Genomic DNA, 21,444 nt, shown 5'->3' with positions numbered 1-21,444 from the left:
GCTTCCTATAACCAAGTTTGAGCATTGTTTAAACTTGGTTGGTGTTCATTGTTGAAGGTAAACCCTTAAAGGGTTACATGGAAGAGGTGGAGAACTTGTTCGTTGAGAATTCATGTCAAGATGGAGATTGTTAGAGTTGTGACCCAAATTCTTATTAAAATAAAATACAAGTGGCAAAATAGAGGGATCCACAAGGGCGAAATCCGGGGGCACAAGAAGAATCCTTACAGAATTTTACTTCCTCTGTTTGATATTGATTTGAATAAGGTGTTTCAACCTTACTACATTACTTCTACTATCTTAACCTATAAATAGACGCAATCTATACTCCTTATAAATTATTCGAATTCGACATAATGAATTTTCTTCTCCTTTGCCTTTTGATTTTTCCCCAAAAAAGGTTTCCACGTAAAATCCATGTGTACTACTTTTCTCTCTCTTTTCTTGCCATTATCAACATTCTATTTTTACAATACGCTTGACAACAACTAGTTTTTTCTTGAAAAAATAAACAAAATGGGTTTTTGTATAAACTATCTTTGCTAGAATCGAAAGGATTTTCAAAAGGTTAAATAAAGTAGTTTTACGAATGGTTGATGTAGCCTTCAAGATTCGGCCATAACATCTAGGTCGAGTTTGGGGTGTTACAAGATTGACTTTCAGGTCAGGTGTAGGATGTTACATTATCCTAAAAAACAATTATAAAAAGTTTCACCAAAGCATTCTTTAGGTCTTCAACCTTTTTGGATGTAGACAATGCTATCATGAATCCACACAAACTCTTCCAATTTTCATTAAAAACCCATTTTCATGATAAACCAAATGTTTATGAAAATTGGTTGGTTCTAGTCATACAACTGTCGACTTTGGACTTTACAGAACTCTAGTATTGATTTGAAAACCTTAATTTATGGTGTCTACAAAACCTATGATTCTTAAGGTTAAAACCAAATTCAAATAACTTTAATAATTCATATCAAAATAGACTCATCCCAAATCCTCATAATTGAAGTTCAATTTCAAATTCGACTAAAAAAAAAGTCGACTTTTAAAAGGGGTCAAAAATTAAAATCTTAGTGTCAAATCCTAAAAATCAACTTTTAGAATCTTAAAAGGAAGTTGACTTTTGTTATTCTTAAAGAAAGTTGATTTTTGTTCATAATATTTGGCACTTTGGTCATATAAAAAATGTAAAGTTTTGCATAAAAAAATTCTAATACTAGATAAAAAGATATACCTGACCAAACTGCATGGGATCTTTGGATATAGACTAGTGTAGCGATTTGAAATATTAAATTTTTCACCTAGTTACAAAAATATTTGAATTTCTCTCTTATATTAAATTTTCTACACAAAAACTAGTGCACTTATTAATGTGATTGATTAAATTAGCGTCTCATTAAATAAAAAATTACTTAAAAATCGATTTTAATTATTTATTAACTATGAATCACATATTAAATAATTTTTTAATAATTACCTTCTGAGCGTTACAAAATGTGGCATTAAAATATTTATTGTGGAAGACACAATGAATACGGAATTATTCTAATACTATATAAAGTATAGACATTTCCATGTTTGTTTGCCATCAAACATTTGTCCTTTTGCTAGGTTATAGAGAATCTAACAAAATACTACATTATATTTCTAGTTTAATTATTTTATACATACCATAATTAATTATCAGAGTTTGTTTTTGTATAAATTTAGAGGGTTGAAATTAAATTGTAATTTTAAAAATTAAATTAAATTTTTATATTTTTAGGAACAAAGTATAATTTTAGCTTTATTAATTAAACTCGTGTTATAAAAAGATATTGCTTATTTATCCACATCTCAAAGGGTATGTACAATAGCTAATTAGCATTGAAAACTCTCATATATATAATGTAGAAGGCTATATATATATATATATATATATATATATATATATATTATAGTACTACAACGTTTCCTATTACAAGCCATACTTAATCCAAAATATTATATAAGTTCACAAAACCCTAACATTAATCAACCAAATTAATCTCAATTAATTTGGACTAACATTGATATTTATTTAATTACCATTAAGTATCTGCATGGACCATATATCCTCCATGTTCCAATAATTATCTTCTTGGTTCGATGGCGATTCGAGCATTACTTGTTGTTGTTGTTGTCCTGAAAATGCTTCAATGTTGTTGTAATAGTCAAATGATGACAATGGAGAGTATGATGTTCCCATCAAATCTGCATTTGTTGTATTTGTACTATTGCAAGGCAATTGGCTTGAGCTTGCTTGCTGATCAAGTAATTCACAATCACTTTGATTTGAATAGCAAACCTCAGCTGGTTTGTTCATGTGTTTCTGAATCCTTGTTCTCCAATAGTTCTTTATTTCGTTATCTGTTCTTCCAGGCAAATGCTTCGCTATTTTCGACCATCTGCACCAAACAACTCTTTAGCATCAAATCGTTTTACGAATCCTATTTAGTTCATACAGTTATCTTTAACAGGTGACATTTATTAGATTCGAAATTCAAATTCGAACAAAAACCCTATTTGGTTCAAATATATCCTTTAATTCAAACAAACTTTTTTGTCCTTCATTTTCTTGAGAAAAAAATAGTGAATAATTTCAGAACAACATCAAGACAGAACTGGATTCTTAATTTAAATCTAGAAACTTGAAATATATATTAAAAAAAAAAAGGGAAAATGTTTGGAACTCTTAAGTCAAATGCTACCTTTTGGTAGATAGATAGATACGCATTAAATAAGTAACATCAGACATTTTCTGTATATATATTCATATTCGAACATGTGTTGGACACGAATATTTAAAAAAAAAAAAAACCCGAAAAATTTCGGATAACAATTATAATCTATACGTATATATATTGAATGAAGAGGGGCCAACCATGTCTTAAAAGCATCCAAAATATAAGGTTTGTGTCTATTTCAACCAAGAAAAAGAATGCTTCTTTTTTCTTCCTCAAAGAACACTTAAACATGTGTCCAATTGGAAAAAGGTTGTGCTTAAAATGGAAACCTTTTATTGTCAATCTGTTTTCACTAGCTGTATATCTTTTATATTTATTTGACACACTAATCATTATACATATCATTACAAAAATTCTTTCTTCTATATTTATTTTAATTAATATTAGTATGAAATAATAATAAAGTAAATTAAATCATAAAATTTTTATAATCAAATGAAAAAAATTATACTCTTAAGGAAGAGTAACAAAATAAAAAGAGGGGGATAATTAGAAATTAAAAATAATATTGGAAGAGATCATTGAAGAGCACTTTATGCTTAATTTGGAGATCTTTCATGTAAAATCTATGAAGGGTAGGTCCAATTTTTATGAAACATAAACAAGAAAGGTAAGAAAAATAAAATGAAATCCAATTCAATGTAGTACAATTTCCACATGGATGGGGATTAAAACCTTCATAAATTTATATATAAAGAAACATTAAATTATCAAGTAAATTTGGTAGCCATGAAAAATTCAAGAAATAAAATGAAACAAAATTGATGTCCACAAATATTGATGATAAGAGAATCCCATGTGTTTGTAAATCAATTTGGTGGCTTAAAATGATTGAAACCCCACATTTTGAAATCCTCAAGAAAAAAAAGTGCAAAGGTGGGGGGAAGTTTGGATTTGATGAACAAGTATATAGGCCTTGTAGAAGTGCATTCTTTTGGTCCACTTGAATTCAGAACTATGAAGTCATCATAATACCCAATGAAGAGTGAAGAATATCAAAGGGTAATCAAAGTTTTATATGATATAATATAAATAAATAGTTATATTATCATATATAATTTGTTTTTCCTTTGAGAATAATTATGTATATTTATCATAGTATGAAGAATATTAACCTGTTTCCCCACTTAGCATGCAGTTCCATGATCAAGAATTGTTCCTCCGGTGTGATATTGCCTCTCCGAACGTCCGGTCGAAGATAGTTTAACCATCGGAGCCGGCAACTCTTCCCGGTACGTTTCAACCCTAGAAGAAGTTTTATCATTAGGGTTACCATATATCAATATCAAAGCATTACTACTATATATTGAATGAAAATTTTAAAATAAAAAAAAATCTCTTTCATAGATTACTTAATTATATGATCAAAAAATATTGTTTATTCATAATTTTTTTGAAAACTCAAAATATATGTATAGAATGAGGAATTACCTGCAGCTCTAGCAAGAGAATTCCAAACACCTTCACCATGGTTGGCAATATAGTTGATGAGAATCAAATCCTCTTCCATAGTCCATGGACCTTTTCTCACTTCAACCTCTTGAGATTTGCATGGTTTTTTATCCATTTTTCTCTCTCTTTTTTCAAAAAAAAAAAAAAGAGAAGGATAGCAAAGAGGACAGAGAGAGAGAGAAAACTAAATTAATGTTTAAAAAAAAAAAAGAAGATGAAAAGAGAGGGAGAGAATGTGAAAGAAAAAGAAGGTAGATATGGGGATTTTATAGAGAAAAATTAAGAAGAATTGTTTTTTTTTTTTTTGCTTAGTAATTGTTGATATTAAATTGAATGCTATAGAGTAAGAGCTTTTAACCTAATGATAGTGTTAATGATAACAAAGGCATGCATGCATGGTGAGTTACTACTGCATGCATGTCCACATATTATATTTATATATATATATATTGTTTGGTTTATATGTTTCACTATTTATTCTTTCTCTTTCTCATGCATGTGAGAATTTTCTTTACGTACCAAGTCATTTTTTGATATATATTTTATAAAATAATATATAAATTAAAGGAATTTATATTAAAAATGAAGTAAATTAAAAGAATATTTTTCTTGGCAGATATTTTCTAGAAGTTTGTCATGCAAAAGAAAAAGGAAACAAATAAATTAGAATTAGCTAAAAGATTGTAAAAGTGAGTAAACATTATGTAATTATACAATTAATTAATTAACTTCATCAGTTTTCACAAAGATGTAAAAATAAACAACAAAATTAATTAATTAATTATCGTGGATAGAAAAAAAAAGAAAAAGAAAAGATTGTTCCACTATATATATATATATATATATGTGAAGGAAAGCAGACTTTGAAGTAGAAGTGTTGATGGGTAGGTCGGGTTTAAGCATAATATTAAAAAGATGTTTGGTTAAACTCAATATAAAATTTTGTTTAAGTCCATCCATAATTGGTTAATTTAAGTCTATTTTAGGTTTGTCCATATTATTTTTAAATTTTTTATAATTTTTATTTTTCATTTAAAAAATTTTATATGTAAGGTCCTTAAAATTTTTTAAAAATATTTACATTATAGTATTAAATATTACTATTGATTTAATTTTTTATTATAAATTACATAACATATAAAAATAACATGATATAATATATTATCAACATTGAAAACGGGTAGGGTCGGATCGGGCTCAAGTCTTGAATATTCAAGCCTGATCCTAGCCCATATTTTAAATGGGCTTTTTTTTTTCCCTAGCCTATTTTTCAAACCTAATATTTTTGCTAAAACTCTCCCGAATTTTGAGTGGGCCTTCAGGCTTGGGCGGGTAACTCGGTCCATAAACTTTCAAGCCAATCCCATTTTAATTGAAAATAGTTATTTGTTTTAAGAGTTTTCATTCAAATCAATTACTATAAATAGAGAATCAGTACGTTTGTACATAATGAGGCTCGAACTTGAAATTTTAAATTTTTTAAGATTTTAACCTTGCTATTAAGCTAAAACTTTATTGTCTTAAATAGTTTCTTTTAATTTTTTTAATGTGGAAAAAGTATTGTTTAATATATATCGAATAGTTTTTGAATAATATAAATACCCTCAGTTCCTATCAATTTTGAAATTAAAAAATTAATCCCTTTAAAGTAAGTGTAATTTAGTCCCTATAATATTTGAAAGTGAGCAAATAAGACAATCAATAAAACTATTTATTATTTTTAATATATGACATGTGTTGAACTATATTTTACAAAAATAAAAAAAATATAATTTAAAAATCTAAAAATCATAAAGAATTCAACGAAAAATTTCAAATTTAAAAATATCTTACAAAATTATAAATTATTTCAAAAATATTAAAATTGTTTTTTTAAATTGCCAATACTATTTAAAATTCATAACAAAATTTTAAAAGATTTGATAAAAATAGAAAATAATTCAAAATTAAGATTATAAAAATTCAAAAACATATTAAATAATACTCATTAATAATTTTCAAATAATAAATTATAATCATTAAAAGTTCATTAAAGAAAATATTGTTTTGACGATTTTTTGTAAATAATTTTATAAAAAATAAACAAATCTTAAAATAGACTGAAATATCCAAAAATATAAATTTTAAAATAAAGAAACTGAAATTTTGATAAAACATATTAAAAAGATTAATAAATCTTAATTAATTAAACTTTCAATTTTAATTATTTTATGAATTTTAATCTCTTTTATCGAAAATTTTATTTTTTATTTTTGGATTTTTAATCATAAGAAATCCTTTTAGATTTTTTATGACTTTTATAAAATTTAAAAGTGATATTATATCATTAATTACCTATTTTTCAAAAATATCTTTTCATTAAAGAATTTTTTATGAATATAATGTAATATTTTAAAAAGTCATATCATTAATAAATATTTGGACTTTTTTATTTTTTGTATTTTTATTTTAAAATTTGGGCAATTTTATTATTTATTTTAAATTATTTAAATAATTATTTTTGAAAATTTCATTAATTTATTATTTTAGAATTTTTAAATTTGATATAAATTGTTGATTCTTTTATTTTTTTAAATCAGCCAACAACACTAATAAAAATAGAAAGAAATAAACTAATTGAATTCATGAATTTACCTAAATCACGTTATGGATTAATAGAAGAATTTTTTTATATTGGAACCAATTAATTATAAGGTGCAATGCATGAGAAATCAAATTATACAAAAAATCAAATATCCCAACTCCCCATAACGTAAGGTGCTTGAAAATGGTTGAAATAGTTTAATACGTATTAACACAAATAATCTCATATTTAAAATTGACAAATTAAATTACTCTCTTTTTTTAAACGTATCAATTTTAAATTAATAAAGATGTAAGAGCTATTACCCATTTTAATTAATCATGTTTTAATTCAGTACTTTTTATATTTTATATTTTTAATATTATTTTTAAATAAAAATATATTGTCAATGTATCAAATAGTTACTTGAATGTATTTTATTTTTTATTATTTTAAGTAATTTATTATTATTTTATTATTTTTGAATTTATATGTTTTTTAATACATAATACTTTGAATGTTTGGCTATGCTAACTTTGTGCATGATAGATAGATAATTTTTAAAACAAGGAAAATAATTTTAAAATATATGTGTTAAAATATGATTTTATATTTAATATATATGATAATATAATTTTTTTATTCGAACTTGATATATTTTGGTACTTATATTTCTTTTTGGTTCATTTGGTCTTTGAATTTAGTAACTAGATTCATTTTGGCCTGTAAATATGAATTTCATCAAGATTTGATGATGTGACATGTTTTGTCAAAACAAGACTGGATCGAACGGACCGAGAACTGATTGTTATAACTGTTCAAACAAAGAGGTTGTATCAATTAACTTAGAAACTACTTGAAATTGATAAAAACAGAAAACCGAGACAAAATTGGTAGTCGAATTGGTTTAATATTTTCTTATATTTTTATGAAATTTTAATTAATGGTTTGGCGGTCAAATCAATCGAACTAGTTGAATCAAGAACTGGTGGCATGACATGTTTAACCACCAATCCAATTATTAAAACATTGAATATAACACTCTGAGATTGCACTACATCATTATCCGAAATTTTATATAAATTTGTAAATTTTCAAGTGATGGTACGACACAATTTCAGAGTGTCACATCATCAAACTTTTACAATTTTTTAAGTCCAAGGATCAAAATGGACTCAATTGTCAAGTTTAAGTGCCAAAGTAGAAAAAAATACAAGTACCAAAATGAATTTAGTTGCCAAGTTGAAAGACTAAAAATGATATTATCCCTTAATTATATTAAGGGTGAAAATCATGAATTTAATGTGATTTGTTAAGGCTAGGACAAGTGGGTAGACAAAATTGGGAGGGGGCTATTTCCTAATTTAGAAACAAAATATTAGCTTTGCTTTCCTAATTAAGGAAAACGGATTATGTGGTTTGTGAACAACAATCAACTTTGATTTAGAGCCAAGTTTGGGTTTTATAATATAATTAAATCTCAACCATAATAAAAAGGTTGTGGCTAATATTTTGGATTAGGCTGTCTTCAACTATGGCAAAGTTGATGGACAACTTCCTTAATCATGCCTTATTCTCTACAACTTCACTCCCACCTTTAACTTTAAATCATAAACTATGTTCATCTATTTTTTTTTTAAATTAATATTTTTTGTTTATAATTTAGTAAGTTCATTTTTTTTCCTTTTATTGCTATTATATGTATTTTTGTTCAAAAAATAACTTAACATAATTTTTAATATACCATAAACTTGAAATACGAGTTGAGTTGAGTTTGAGTCTTCAATATTAAATGTCAAGTCCATCCATATTCTAAACGATTTTTTTCTCTTTCTTTTTTCTTTTGTTCAAATCTGTTCTCAATTTTAAAATTGAATTACGATTCAATCGAAGTAAAACTCAACTGGTATGTGCAAGTAAATTCTTTTAATTGTATTAAATTAATTTTAAACATTTAAAATAAAATGGGTATATTTTGAGAAATTAACCAAATTTTATTTCGTTTTCTCACTTATACATATGAACATGTAACTCCTTCCATGTGCACTTAAAAAGGCATCTTCACGCTACTTGACGAATAAGAAACCAAATAATAGTGATAACACAAATAGGGTAAAATAAAAATAAAAATTTCGAGTTAATCAAATTAAATTATTTAATCTTTTCGAGTTAAATAAAATAAATATTTTAAAATTAAATTAAATTTTATATTTGAATAACTTAAATAACAAATTAATATAAATATTTTTTAAACTCTATCAATTTTGAAAATAAATAAATTAATCACTTAAAAAATACAAAACAACTCAAAATATTTATAAAAATTTCAAATTTTATATTTTTAAAAAATTAAGAAAAACCTAGAGAATATATAAACTTCAAATTTTTTAAAATAATAATTTTAAAATCAATTAACAATTCAAATATATCATATTAAAATATTTTATTCTTTTATTCTTCTATTTTTTAAATTAATTATATTGTAACAAGATTTAATTTAACATGTTTAATTTTTAATTTAACTCAAATAATTTCACTCAATTTGACTCGACTTAATTAAAAAAATTATAAATCGAGTTTAAGATGATAAAATAAAAAATATCAACTTAATTAAGTCGAAATATTTTCACTCCCTAAGAACTCCCATTTCCGAAAGTCACGAGTATAGTTGAGGTTAAACAAAGCGCATATCGCAATATCATATCTAATAAACATTTCGTCGTTACGAAAAAGTTTCGTATGGCAGAGGAAGCTATCTTGGCCAGAGTTGAGCTAACAATCAAACACCCATCCTCCCTCATGCCTGCAAAAGAAAGCAATTTATGACTTCGATCTAAACCCAATCTGACCGATGCTTTCAATTCCGTGTTTATTATTCTATGATAGTTCATGCTTTTCTACTTGAATGTTGTAGTTTAAGCACTTGCCTTGCTAGCAATGTTGTTGGAAAGCCAATCGAGTCCCTCGTAAAGGCCTTCTCCAGAAGTTGCACATGTACTCTGGATATACCTGTAACCGACAGGACACCAAATCAAAACGGAAAATTGCACAAATAATGTGAGCCTAAATCATGAGGGTGGGGAAAAAGGCCAAAACGAAAGTTAATATTTACCAGTGGCGCTGGCGGAGAGAATGAAGACCAAGCTTATCAGTTATTTCAGCAGCATTCATTGCATTGGGAAGATCTTGTTTGTTGGCAAATACGAGCAAAACGGCATCTCTCAATTCATCCTGAAAGGGGAAAAAACAGGTTAGCATATGTATATATATAAATATGTCCATGTGAGATAAAAAGGAAAAATATTTCACTGGATTTTCCGTATTTGACTATGCAACATACTTCATTCAACATCCTGTGCAGTTCATCCCTTGCTTCAACAACACGGTCCCTGTCATTGCTATCCACCACGAAAATGAGACCTTGAGTGTTTTGGAAATAGTGCCTCCACAAAGGACGGATCTGCATCCGAAAGATAGAAAGTGACTATGTAGAGATCCAAATAAATACAGTAGAAAGAAGAATTTCCACCAAGAATACGGCTTCTAGGTCCAGCATATCAACACCACAAATGCCAAAAAGGATTCTTTTCACGAATGACAATCAGCATGCATTATTGGAAAGTTTTATGCCCGCGGATCCCTATGCATGAATTCTAGAAAATAATGCTTCGCGATGTATCATCTAAACATCACAATACCGAAATGTGGGATGAATCTGAGTAAATGTCACAATACATTTTACATATGAACCTCGTTCCATTGGTTTTTTTTATTAATATGTGTTACCTTGTCTTGGCCACCGACATCCCAAACAGTGAAGCTGATGTTCTTGTATTCCACTGTCTCGACATTGAACCCTTCAAAAAATATACAAATAGACCTTTAACATGGTAAACCACCAAAATCCATCTCATTATAAAAATCAATCTGTAAAAACTACCACTCAACTAATCAAAGAATTATACTTAATAAACCTTTCTTCTTCAAAACTATAATGATACCGCTAAAAGTTCAAATAAAACAAGCAGTAAATCTGACTTTTCTTCCAATCCTACGAATCATATAGTTCCTTCACAAATAAAGATAAAACTACATTGTTCACAAACCGACCGACAATAACATAAGAACCAAGACTGACAATCATGGTCGGTTATCAATAAGGTAATAAGATTCACATACAACAGGAAAGCTGAATCAGACTTATTTGATTCACAAACCGACTGAGGTCCAAGGACACAATCATGGTCAGTTATCAATGAGACAATATGATTCACATATAAGCACTTCAATCAGACTTATTTGGTTCACAGACCAACTGACAATAACATAAAGATTCGAGGGGTAAAAGTATCATAAGAGCCCCTATACTAGGAGTCAAATTGCATTTTCCCCCTTTACTCAAAAAAGGGCAAATAAGTCCCAGCTGGTCATTTCTATTAAAAAAATTCATCAATTTCTACAGTTACTGACAAAATAATCAAAAAGTTACACATGGCCATGTGTAACTCATTCTGACATATAAAGACAGTTTATAAAAGTAAATGGATGAAATTTTTAATAGAAGGACCAATTTGTTCTTTAAGCCTCCATGATACTTTTACCAGAATCTAGGCCAAAATCATAGTCAGTTATCAATAAGATTCAAACACAACAAGCAGTTGAATCAAACTCAAATTATAAAGCAAAACGAAGTCTTTCAAACCATTTCTTTCAATTCGTAATTACAATACAGGGGAAATGTGAATCTTCCATAAACTCACCGATGGTTGGGATAGTGGTGACTATTTCACCGAGCTTGAGCTTGTATAAAATAGTAGTTTTACCAGCTGCATCAAGACCCACCATTAAAATACGCATCTCCTTCTTGGCGAAAAGCCGGCTGAAAAGCTTTGTAAAAGACAACCCCATCTCCCTCTTTTTTTTTCCCTTTTCTAGCTCGCAACATCGAATTTTCACATAAAGAGTTAGCAAATCAAACATTAGAAACCCAGAAAAACAGTAATAAATTTCGAAACCCGAATAAATTCAAGACAAAAAACATCAACTTGATAGAAAATATCAAAAATTATTCAACCCAAAAATCTAAAAGCAAAAAAGGAAAGGCACAAAGAATCATCAAATATAACATCTACAAAAAAGAAAAGAAAAGAAAAGAAAAGAGAGAAGACCCAAACCAATAAATTCAATACTAAATTCAAAAACAATGAAATAAACCCAGAAAACTTAAAACATATACAGATATATACATAAACTTGATAGAAAATATCAAAAATGATTTAACCCAAAAATCTAAAGAAAAAGGGAAAAAAAGCAAAGGCATAAGAATAATCATATACATACACAAAAAGAAAAACCCAAAGCGTTAAAATGAATCCTAAATTCAGAAAAAATAACATAAACCCAGAAAAATTAAAATAAATAATAATAATAACAAAAGCAGATATATCAAACAAGCCCTGAATAAAAACGAGTTAAATGAAAAGGGTTAAAACTTTGAAAAAATCATTGAAAATAAACGATTTTTTACCTGCTTTGGTCTCGATAAAAGAACTTAGATTTCAGGGGGGGAAAAAAAGGAGAAAAAGGAATTTTAATTAGGTTACCTTTGTGAAGAGTTTAGAAGGAGGATCAGATATTATTTCTCCTCAGAGTCTCCCCGTTTATTTCTCTGCTTATTTTATTCTTTTAGTGTTTTATTTAATCAGTGGCATCTAAAATTAGTCTGCTCAAATAATTTCATTCCAGGGTAGTTCCTGGAATTCCAATGTTTCCTAGGGGCTTAAAATGAATTTGCATTTAAGAAAATGGTAAACTACGCCACTAGTCACTACAATATGAGTAAGTTTTCATTTTGGTCACTTAATTAAAAAAAGTTACTATTTGGTCACTGAACTATTCAAAAGTTTTCGTTTAAGTTATTGGACTATTAAAATCAATGATATATGGCTTTCTCTGTTAGCAATGCCTATGAAAGCTCTTTCTCTTTCTCTTCTACTGTTTAGTTTTTTTTTTTCATGAAACAGCTTTGAACATTACAGATTTACGAGCCAAAATTCAAACAGCTTTTTTCACCATTCTCCGACACTGGCTGATAGATCAACTTGGAGCTAAGGTATGTTCTTTTACTCATTGATGGATATTAAGCCATCGTACCAATCATTAAATCATTGTTTGGAGCTCGCTAGCAGAACTTTAAGAAGAAAAAAAAATAATTTAGTGACTTAAATAAAAATTTTTGATAGTTCGATGACTTAAATGAAAACTTTTGAATAATTTAGTTATTAAATTATAACTTTTTTTAATTAACTAAAACGAAAATTTGCCCATAATTTAATGACTAAGGGTGCAATTTAGCTTAAAAAATAATAGCAAATTTTGTTTGATATGTGTGGTGGCCTAATGGCCAGGGTGTTCATCGTCTAAAGTGTGACATCGGTTCAAGTTACGCTAGTCACCTTATTATTAAGGTTTTACCCTTCCCTACACCTTAGGTCACTAAACTATTAAATACTTACGTTTTAGTCACTCAATTTAATTAAAAAATATTTTATTTTACGTAGAATGATTCATCCACAAGTAAAATATATGTACTATATTCATGTTTGAATAGATATGGAATAGAAATATTGGATTACAAATAGCAAACCAAACCAAATACCTTTCACTTGTATATGATAAATTTTGCATTGCTCCACAAACTAAACTAAATCCTTTTACCTACATTGCCGAGGAAACATAACTTCCTGCAGGCAACAAATTACAATGCACTTCGTACCAATTTGAAACATATTGTAACTAAAAGCCCCAAACCGTATATTTTTACTAATCATATAACTGGTACGTACTGATATCGGGTATTCATCAACAAGAATCGGAACTGGATTGAGCTCCAGCGTTGAATGGTTTTCCACTCTCCAAACAACTAATTGGTGGTTCAGTTGATGTTTTGAGCTCACCATATGTTTCCCAACAGAAAGGTCCACTGAGAGGATGGTTTTCTTTAACTGATTGCAGCTCGATGGTACTTAACGAAACCCCACTGCACGGCAAGCTATCGCTGCACGCGAAGTGGACCGGTTGAACTGTATAGGTTCCTCGTATGTTTACGTAGTTTATCTCCGATACTTCTACAGCCGAAGATTGATTCGAGCAGTGGCTTTTGTCACAATAAAATTGATCGATCATTATTGGAGTTTCAACTTCTGATACTTGTATGTCTGAGAATGTCACTTGTTTCACTGAACCAGAACCTCCCTGCCATGTCTTGATTCGGACACCAGTTAATGTGTTTTGTAAATTGACATCTCGAACAGTAATGTTGGAAACACAGGCTTTGGTTTTGTCTTTTCCAAGTCCTCCGATGCTGATTCCATGGCCTGGTCCACATTTCACATCGTTGATATATACATTTGAGCATCCTGTTTGTATCGACACACAATCATCCCCTACACAAGCCAAAAGCAATCTCTTGGTTAGTAACTTGTTCATTTAGATACATGTGTACAAATATTTTAATATGAACATGTGATATTACTTTTCATGTAACCTTTAAATATATAGAAAATTTTAAAAGAATTTAAACATATTGGCGTTGACAAGTATTTATATCTAATGTTTCATATCTGAGTCTAGTAGTGAAGTAAGAAAATTTTTTTGAGGGAGGACATAAATTAAGTTATATATTTTTATGATAGTCAAAATATAATTTTACAATTTTAATAATTATTTATATCTTTGTCGGCCAAAACCACTTCCTTCGTCCCATTTTCGTCTTGTCTAAGCTGCTTCAAGTATTCATTTTTCTTGAAATATTGGTATTTGATCCCAGAATCCGATACATATTCAGTCATATTACGAGTGTATAACTCTTCAAATATGTAGAAAAACTTGAAAAACAAATTACCACAAGCAAGAGTAGCGGCGGAGATGACGACATCTTGGGAGTTCTGGAGGTGAATGCCATCGGTGTTGGGGCTGTCACCGGGGGACGAAGCAACGAAGTTGGAAACCTGAACGCCTGTGCAGTCATCGAATTTCAAGTGTGTTTGGGGGCTGTTTTGTATCGTTATCCCACTCACTGTTACACCATTACTTCCATAGAATCTTAATGCCTGCATGCATGCGTTGCCAATACCACGTCATCATCAAACAAGTCAGCTTGTAAAATATGGAGTTTTAAACAAGGATGACTTACTGTTGGTTTGGTGCTTGACATTTTTCCATCCAGCTCACCACTTATCTGCCCCACACACAAGCAAATAAAAAACAATTAAGATTAAAATTCATTTTTGGTTTAGGAGGGGAGTTGAGTTGTAATTTTTCCTTTCTATTAAAAAATAGATAATTTAGTCTAGTTTTTGTATTTTAGCATGAAGTATCTTTCCGTGTAGAAATGGATGATTTATTTTCTAACAAAAAGGGCTAGTTTATTCTTTGATTTAATATGCATTAATTAATTTGTCTCAATTTAACTCACAATACAAGGGCCTTGATGACAAATTTACCATTTATAGTATCTTACCGTGTGATTAGTTGTGGAATCTTGTAGTTGAGCAGTGGGTGAGTCATTCCACCACACAGAACCTTGACCATCAATGGTACCTTTGCCTTTAATTGTAATCCCCTTAAGTTTTGTAAATTCAATCCATTGCAACAGGCCTGACCCCCAAGCTTTGGAATTTGTTGGAGCTATAATCTTCCCATCCAACTACATCATTTTTTTTTTAATGCATTAGTCTTTTGGTATGCGGAAATATTGGAATATTAAACTTACTGAATTGATTTATTTACCTGAAAGACGATATTGGGTTGACAATTGGGGCCTGAGAAAGAAACAGGTCCAACAAGGAATGTTGAACCCGATGGAACCATCACTGTTGATGCCTCAACTTTACAAGCATCAGCCCATGCTGCTTCGAATGCCTGGTTTTGCAATCAACCACATCTTTATTTCTTTGGAGATCAAATTTAATGAGATGTGAATCGGATCAAATCGTACTTAAAAGTGTCGAAGCCTGTCTGATTTGGTAAGTTTAAGGCTTAGAAAAGATGGTTTTTTTTTTTTGTAAGTCAGTTTAGCTCAACTTGTTATCAAATTAAATAATTAAATATTTTTTTATGTGCATAATAATAAATTTGATTCTTAAGGTTTTTATTAATTTAGTTCATTTTTAACATCATTAACATTAAAAAAGTCAAAATCGATTTTTAATGAAAATCTTTATTAAAATATAATCTTTTAAATGATGTTGGTGTTGCAACTAACATGATAATTTACATGTACTTAATACTAATATAAATTTATTTTTATATGTTATGTCAACAAATAATTTAAAATTAAAAATATATTTTAAAAATAAAAATATATATATAGCATGAAGTACACATAAATCATCCTATGGACTACTATGAAAATAATAAGTCAACTCTTTTTAAAAATTATAAATAAAATTTAATTAAAAAATAAAAATTAATTTGATAAAAAATGTAAATATTAAAAATTAAATTTGTTATTATATTTTTTAATATTAAATGTGGTAGTAACACATGCACCTTGGAGTCATCTGTGCGTCCATCACCTTTGGCACCGTAGTCCAACACATTAAAGGTGGTAGTGGCGTCGGCTACGACGTCAGAGCTTCCTCCCTTCGCCATTAGATGGCGGAAACCACCAGCTATGCTCTGCTTCCTCCACTGTTTGCCTTCCCTAGCACTATACGTCACCTCAAAGCTCAAAAAACAAAACAGCAAAACACTAAGAAATGCTATACTTGTCGAATTAACCCTACACATTTTGAACTTGAAAAAAAAAGAAAAAGAAAAGACAGGTTTTGGACAGTTATAAAATGCTTCTTTTATGTTTATGTGATTCGTGGAGATATTGGATTAGTTATCTGATATATATATATATAGGAAGGTATAAGCAGTTCACGTGCTACACAGTTTAATGAAATACAAGACTTGGGAAATAATTCAAGCTTATTGGATATGAATCTGTCGGGAATCAATTAAGGTATTGATATGGAGAAGAACATTAAAATCTTTAAATTAGATTTTTAATTTTTTAAATATATTTTTAATTTTTATGAATTTTTTAATGATTTATTTAATTGAACCGGTCAAATAGACAAATCAGTGGCTTGATCCCACTAATTTGATTCTAAAAATCGTGCTTGGAATATTGTATGCATCGGTATTCATTACACTTAATACATAATTTGATATTTGAATTTGACAATTTTTTTCTAATTTGGTACCTAAGTTGGTTTTTTGGTCAAATATGGTATTTGTATATTTCGTTCCTAAAGCTAACAATGTAAAACTTTTAATGTTTAATTTGGATTTTAGAATTGATTTGATGAAAACTCATAATTAGCTAATAAGATAAAAATTAACTTTAATCAAATCAATCCTAAAACTCAAATAAAATCACATCAATTGGACATATTTTGATAAATTAAAAGCAAAATTAAATAAATTCACAATCTACACAAATTTTATTCTATTAACAAAATCATGAAAAGTTCAAATCTAATAGTTACAACAATTAACTTTTATCGAATTAACTTTAAAACCAGAATTAAACATTAAAGTTAATATTGTTACATTTGGATACCAAAAATATAATTTTGTCAAGTACTCATATTAGATTCGACCCTCCAAAAATATAAATATCACATCAAGAAAAATATCAAACTCTATTACCAAATGATATATTAAGCTTATTAGTTAATCTCGCATGAAATATTAATGTATATACATATGTCAATCAACAAATATTAAATACAATAGTAAAATATATTACACTTTCGCAAGAAAATTAATTAAAATACCAATAATGAAACTCTAAAAATAATTGTCTTTAAAAAATTAAATCTAAAATTTCACATGAAAATATGGCGCGTATTGTTGACTTTCATTTTCTAACAAATAAATCGTATTGTTTTTTATTTTTCCTTTAAATAATGCAAAGATTTAACAAAGTCAATGTTTACTTTTATCTCGCCGTAATTAAATCTGTCTAATGGGTCAAATTACGATCACCTGAACTTTAATCTTCTTATTTGAGTTCAGACTAAAAATCGCTTTTATTATTTAAAAAAAATTACAATATTAAGGATAGGAATGAAATAACACGGTTCAAATTTGTATTAAGCAAATGTTTGATAAAAAAATTTGACCATTACTTTATCTAAGTCAAGACATTTAAAAATATTTTTTATTAATATGTATATTGTTTTATATTAAGTTTGTAATTCAAACTCAATCGAATTAATTCAAAAATTCAAATAAAAAATGTATATAGATTTTACCATACCCACAATGTGGGTGGATGAAAATATTTTCTATTAATAAAAAAATGTCTGAAACACTATCTTTGGTTGATTTTGTGGTGGGGACGAATTTTACGAGTTTGAATAGTGGTGTTGGCAGCGCAACGAATAAGGTAAGGCAGCGTACGGATTTGCCTCAAGATCTGAATGACCCAATTGGGAATGATAATGGTTAGGCGATTTAGATTGAAAATGTGGCAAGTGATTCGTATAAGACAAAGTTATTAAGTGCCTCATCGGGACAAAATTCAACTGTTAATATAGAGGAGGATTTTGAATTACAAAATGGGGATGTGGCTACGGAGGTGGTGGATGGAATCTCATCAATTACTTTTTCCGATCGCATGCATCAATTCATTGAGCGAAAGATGGCTTTACAATTATTGTCAAACTATTAGGGAAGAAAATATGATTTAATGCTTTACTCAATAAGGTGCTATCATTATGGAAAACTTGGGAATCAGTTTCAACTAATGGATCTGGAGAATGACTTCTATCTTGTCAAATTTCATGACAAGGTATTGATGGGTGGCTTGTGGGTAATCTTTGGATATTATTTGATAGTGAGACCTTGGTCCGTCGAAGTATAGTCAACGATAAGGTGGATACCCAAGTAGTTTGGATAAAATTACTCGGGTTATCGAAAGGTTATTATTCAAAAAATTTTGCTTCGGGCTATCGACCAAGTGATTGGTCCTGTAGTTAAAATCGATGAGCACACAAACGCAATAGTAAGAGGACGTTTTGCTAGGTTGGTGGTGTGCGTGGATTTGAAGAAGCCGTTGATTTCCAACATTAGAATCAATGGTAGAATACAGGTGGTTGAATATGAGCATTTCCAAATGTGTTTTAAGTGTGGGTTATACGAGCATAGTTTAACCCTATGTTCAAGGAGTAAGTTAATCATGGTGGAGAATACTACTGATCGTAGCAAACTAGTAGTGGAAAAATTTGATCTGTATATTCGGATTGAGGAGGAACTGTTTGGCCCGTGAATGCTAGTGGAACTCCAATAGAAAGGGAAATAGAGAGGTCCATCAGTAGCAAAGGTCGGTGGATTTGAAAATTGCTTTGGTGGCTCGCGTTTCTCCGTCCTAAAGACTGTTGAAACTGAGACCGAATTCAAAAATCACGCCGATCATAATGGGAAGCAAGAAGCAAAGTTTGGATTGGAGGTGGATTCAATGAGATTTGTGGGTGGGAAAGGTTTAAATGCACTTAGGGAGGCTAATAGTGGTAAAAAATGAGAGGCTATGGTTAATGGGTAAAGGGATTTATGTAGGTAATAGGCCTAAAATGGGCATGCAAATTTTAAAGCCTACTAATAGTGGTTATGGGCATAATTTTTAAAAAAGTGCTAGCGAGTTTAATGATTGATCTAAGATAGGCTTATTGGGTTATGATGGAAAAATGGATCAAATACAAGTCTAGGCAGTGTCTCTTAAGCCGAATTTGGACAAAGCAAAACATAAGGCTTTTCGGGTTATTGAACCTCAAGGGATGGGGTTGAAAAAGAAAATGGTGTGTTTCATTTTGGTGTTAATAGAAAAGAAAGCATGGAACAGGGAGTTGGTGTTGCATTAGAGCAGTTTCAACGGAAGAAATCGCCTGATGTTGGATCGAAGATTCATGGCTAGTCTACAGTAAATTTATCAGAGGCCGTAAAAGGAATAGTAAAAAAAATTAAGTGGTCTCAGATGCAGGCTATTTCGAAGGGTTCTTCATTGCCTGTGGTGGAAGTTATGGATGCGAAATTGAATCAGGAAGCGGGGATATGTTGTTGACTATTGCAAATTTGAGGTTGTCTATGGTTTGTTCATCTCTCTTTTCTATCCATTTTTTTTATGGATTCAAAACTTATATTTTGTAATTTTTAGGGAACCGTCCCCTGGTTTCCACAAAATGGTTGTCGAATATATAAATAAATCTAATCCGAATGTTTTGTGTTTGTTTGAAACTCAGGTTAGTGGTTTTTGTGCTGATGGAATTATTGATAAAATTGGTTTCCTAAATTCGTGAAGAATTAAAGTAATTGGTTTTGCTAGGGGGATTTGAATATTTTGGAATGACACTGTTATCGTTGATATCTTGGGTTTACACTCCCAAGCAATCCACATAAGGATTCGTAGCGGTTATAGCTTGTCGAGTTTTCTTTGTTCGCGGTGTATGCTAGCCCCCAATTGGCTAAAATGAGGTTGTTTTGGGATTATTTATGTTCTCTAGCATGTCTGATTAATGAGCTATGCATCATTGCTGGTGATTTCAATTCAATTTTGGATGCTTCGGAACAAATAAGCGGTGTGGTTACAACACAGAATTAATGTGTGTATTTTCTAGAGTTTTTGTTTAATAATTGTTTTCAAGATTTAGGCTGCTGTAGGTCACGGTTTACATGGAGTAGAGGGAGGTTATCTTAACGGTTGGATCGAGTAGTGGGTAATGCAGACTAGGACTCCTTTACACTGGAATGCTTGGTAGGCAACATTCAACGGCTGAAGTCTGATTATCGTTTGAGTTTAGTATCCTTAAAACTAGTTCAAAATAGAGGGTACATGCCATTTAGTTGCCTAGATAGTTGGATGCTCCGTGCTGAGTTTAAGGCTTTAGTTACTAGTAATTAGAGAGTTGATGACCCAGAAGTTGATAATTTAGAATAATTTCAGATAGAGGTCTAGGAATGGAATAATCATGTATATGGAAATATTTTTTGTCAGGAAACACTAGTTAATTTCAGAACTTAAACGGCTGCAAAGGATATTGAAGTTAAGGGCATCTTCTAGGCTTCATAATCGTGAAATGGAGTTGAGGTAGGAAGTTGAGGAGATTTTAAAGCATGAAGAGCTGTTATGGCTTCAAAAACCCCAATCTACTTGGTTATTAATGGAGATAGAAACACAAGGTATTTTCATAATCGCACGCTTGCTAGACGCCGAAGAAACAGAATTGAAGGCCTAAAGGTTGAGGGTGACTATTGGTGTTTTGATTCTGTATTATTGCAAGAACATGTAGTGGTGTTTTTCAAGAATATCTATGCAACAAACTATTTAGTTAGTGAAGCTCTTTCATGTCAAGGTAAATTACAAGTTGAGAAAGATGGTCTGAAAATGGTGGTGTCAGATGAGGAGGTTCGAAAGGTAGTGTTTGGTATGGCTCCCTTAAAAGCACCGGGAGTTGATAGATTTTATGCGAAATTTTATCAATCACAGTAAGATGTTGCCAGGCCATCGCTATGTTTGTTGGTACGACATGTGATGAAAGGGTGACTTTTGGATACTAGGATAAGCAGAACCTTACTTGTTTTACTTCCCAAGGTTCATGGTTTGGAAAT

The 21,444-nt window shown here is 29.7% G+C and overlaps 3 protein-coding genes and 1 long non-coding RNA gene across 10 annotated transcripts; 1 reads left to right on the top strand and 3 right to left on the bottom strand.

Annotated features, from left to right (window-relative positions):
* Positions 1-1,847: 1,847 nt before the first annotated feature.
* On the bottom strand, positions 1,848-4,335 carry LOC108487442 (MYB-like transcription factor EOBII). The gene is made up of 3 exons (XM_017791791.2): positions 4,200-4,335; positions 3,884-4,013; positions 1,848-2,429 (listed from the first exon to the last, which is right to left on the bottom strand). The coding sequence occupies exons 1-3, from the start codon at positions 4,333-4,335 to the stop codon at positions 2,063-2,065; spliced, it is 633 nt and encodes a 210-aa protein (XP_017647280.1). The 3' UTR covers positions 1,848-2,062.
* LOC128295281 (uncharacterized) lies at positions 3,554-4,204 on the top strand. Of its 2 annotated transcripts, none has more exons than XR_008285632.1 (2): positions 3,554-3,770; positions 3,907-4,204. It is a non-coding gene; the product is annotated as an uncharacterized LOC128295281 (long non-coding RNA). The 2 variants fall into 2 exon arrangements; XR_008285633.1 differs by having other exon boundaries at positions 3,900-4,204.
* Positions 4,336-9,314: 4,979 nt separating the features above from the next.
* On the bottom strand, positions 9,315-12,550 carry LOC108459571 (ADP-ribosylation factor). Of its 6 annotated transcripts, none has more exons than XM_053030543.1 (7): positions 12,387-12,547; positions 11,544-11,709; positions 10,570-10,640; positions 10,124-10,243; positions 9,896-10,014; positions 9,711-9,792; positions 9,315-9,586 (listed from the first exon to the last, which is right to left on the bottom strand). In XM_053030543.1, the coding sequence occupies exons 2-7, from the start codon at positions 11,689-11,691 to the stop codon at positions 9,581-9,583; spliced, it is 546 nt and encodes a 181-aa protein (XP_052886503.1). In that variant the 5' UTR covers positions 11,692-11,709; positions 12,387-12,547; the 3' UTR covers positions 9,315-9,580. The 6 variants fall into 6 exon arrangements, with proteins under 6 accessions (XP_052886503.1, XP_052886502.1, XP_017614466.1 ...); XM_053030542.1 differs by having other exon boundaries at positions 11,544-11,714; positions 12,311-12,546; XM_017758977.2 differs by having other exon boundaries at positions 11,544-11,714; positions 12,387-12,545.
* Positions 12,551-13,348: 798 nt separating this feature from the next.
* On the bottom strand, positions 13,349-16,688 carry LOC108459561 (polygalacturonase At1g48100). Its single transcript, XM_017758951.2, has 6 exons — positions 16,336-16,688; positions 15,574-15,705; positions 15,305-15,490; positions 14,978-15,022; positions 14,687-14,894; positions 13,349-14,228 (listed from the first exon to the last, which is right to left on the bottom strand). The coding sequence occupies exons 1-6, from the start codon at positions 16,573-16,575 to the stop codon at positions 13,645-13,647; spliced, it is 1,395 nt and encodes a 464-aa protein (XP_017614440.1). The 5' UTR covers positions 16,576-16,688; the 3' UTR covers positions 13,349-13,644.
* Between the last annotated feature and the right edge of the window lie 4,756 nt (positions 16,689-21,444).

This window comes from Gossypium arboreum, chromosome 7 (genome assembly GCF_025698485.1).
Source record: "Gossypium arboreum isolate Shixiya-1 chromosome 7, ASM2569848v2, whole genome shotgun sequence".
NCBI lineage: Eukaryota > Viridiplantae > Streptophyta > Magnoliopsida > Malvales > Malvaceae > Gossypium > Gossypium arboreum.
This window is presented reverse-complemented; position numbering and strand designations above follow the sequence as displayed.

Bases quoted from the DNA above. Each gene is read 5' to 3' on its own strand.
- LOC108487442 (XM_017791791.2), bottom strand. From the start codon at position 4,335: ATGGATAAAAAACCATGCAAATCTCAAGAGGTTGAAGTGAGAAAAGGT. The intron at 4,014-4,199 runs GTAATTCCTCAT...AACTTCTTCTAG, and splicing joins TTCTCTTGCTAGAGCTGCAG to GGTTGAAACGTACCGGGAAG. The intron at 2,430-3,883 runs GTTAATATTCTT...TGTTTGGTGCAG, and splicing joins CATGCTAAGTGGGGAAACAG to ATGGTCGAAAATAGCGAAGC.
- LOC108459571 (XM_017758968.2), bottom strand. From the start codon at position 11,691: ATGGGGTTGTCTTTTACAAAGCTTTTCAGCCGGCTTTTCGCCAAGAAG. The intron at 10,641-11,543 runs GTGAGTTTATGG...TATTTTTTGAAG, and splicing joins CACCACTATCCCAACCATCG to GGTTCAATGTCGAGACAGTG. The intron at 10,244-10,569 runs GTAACACATATT...TTTCGGATGCAG, and splicing joins ATGTCGGTGGCCAAGACAAG to ATCCGTCCTTTGTGGAGGCA.
- LOC108459561 (XM_017758951.2), bottom strand. From the start codon at position 16,575: ATGTGTAGGGTTAATTCGACAAGTATAGCATTTCTTAGTGTTTTGCTG. The intron at 15,491-15,573 runs GTAAATAAATCA...AAAATGATGTAG, and splicing joins AACCCAATATCGTCTTTCAG to TTGGATGGGAAGATTATAGC. The intron at 15,023-15,304 runs GTAAGATACTAT...TGTGTGGGGCAG, and splicing joins ATTCCACAACTAATCACACG to ATAAGTGGTGAGCTGGATGG.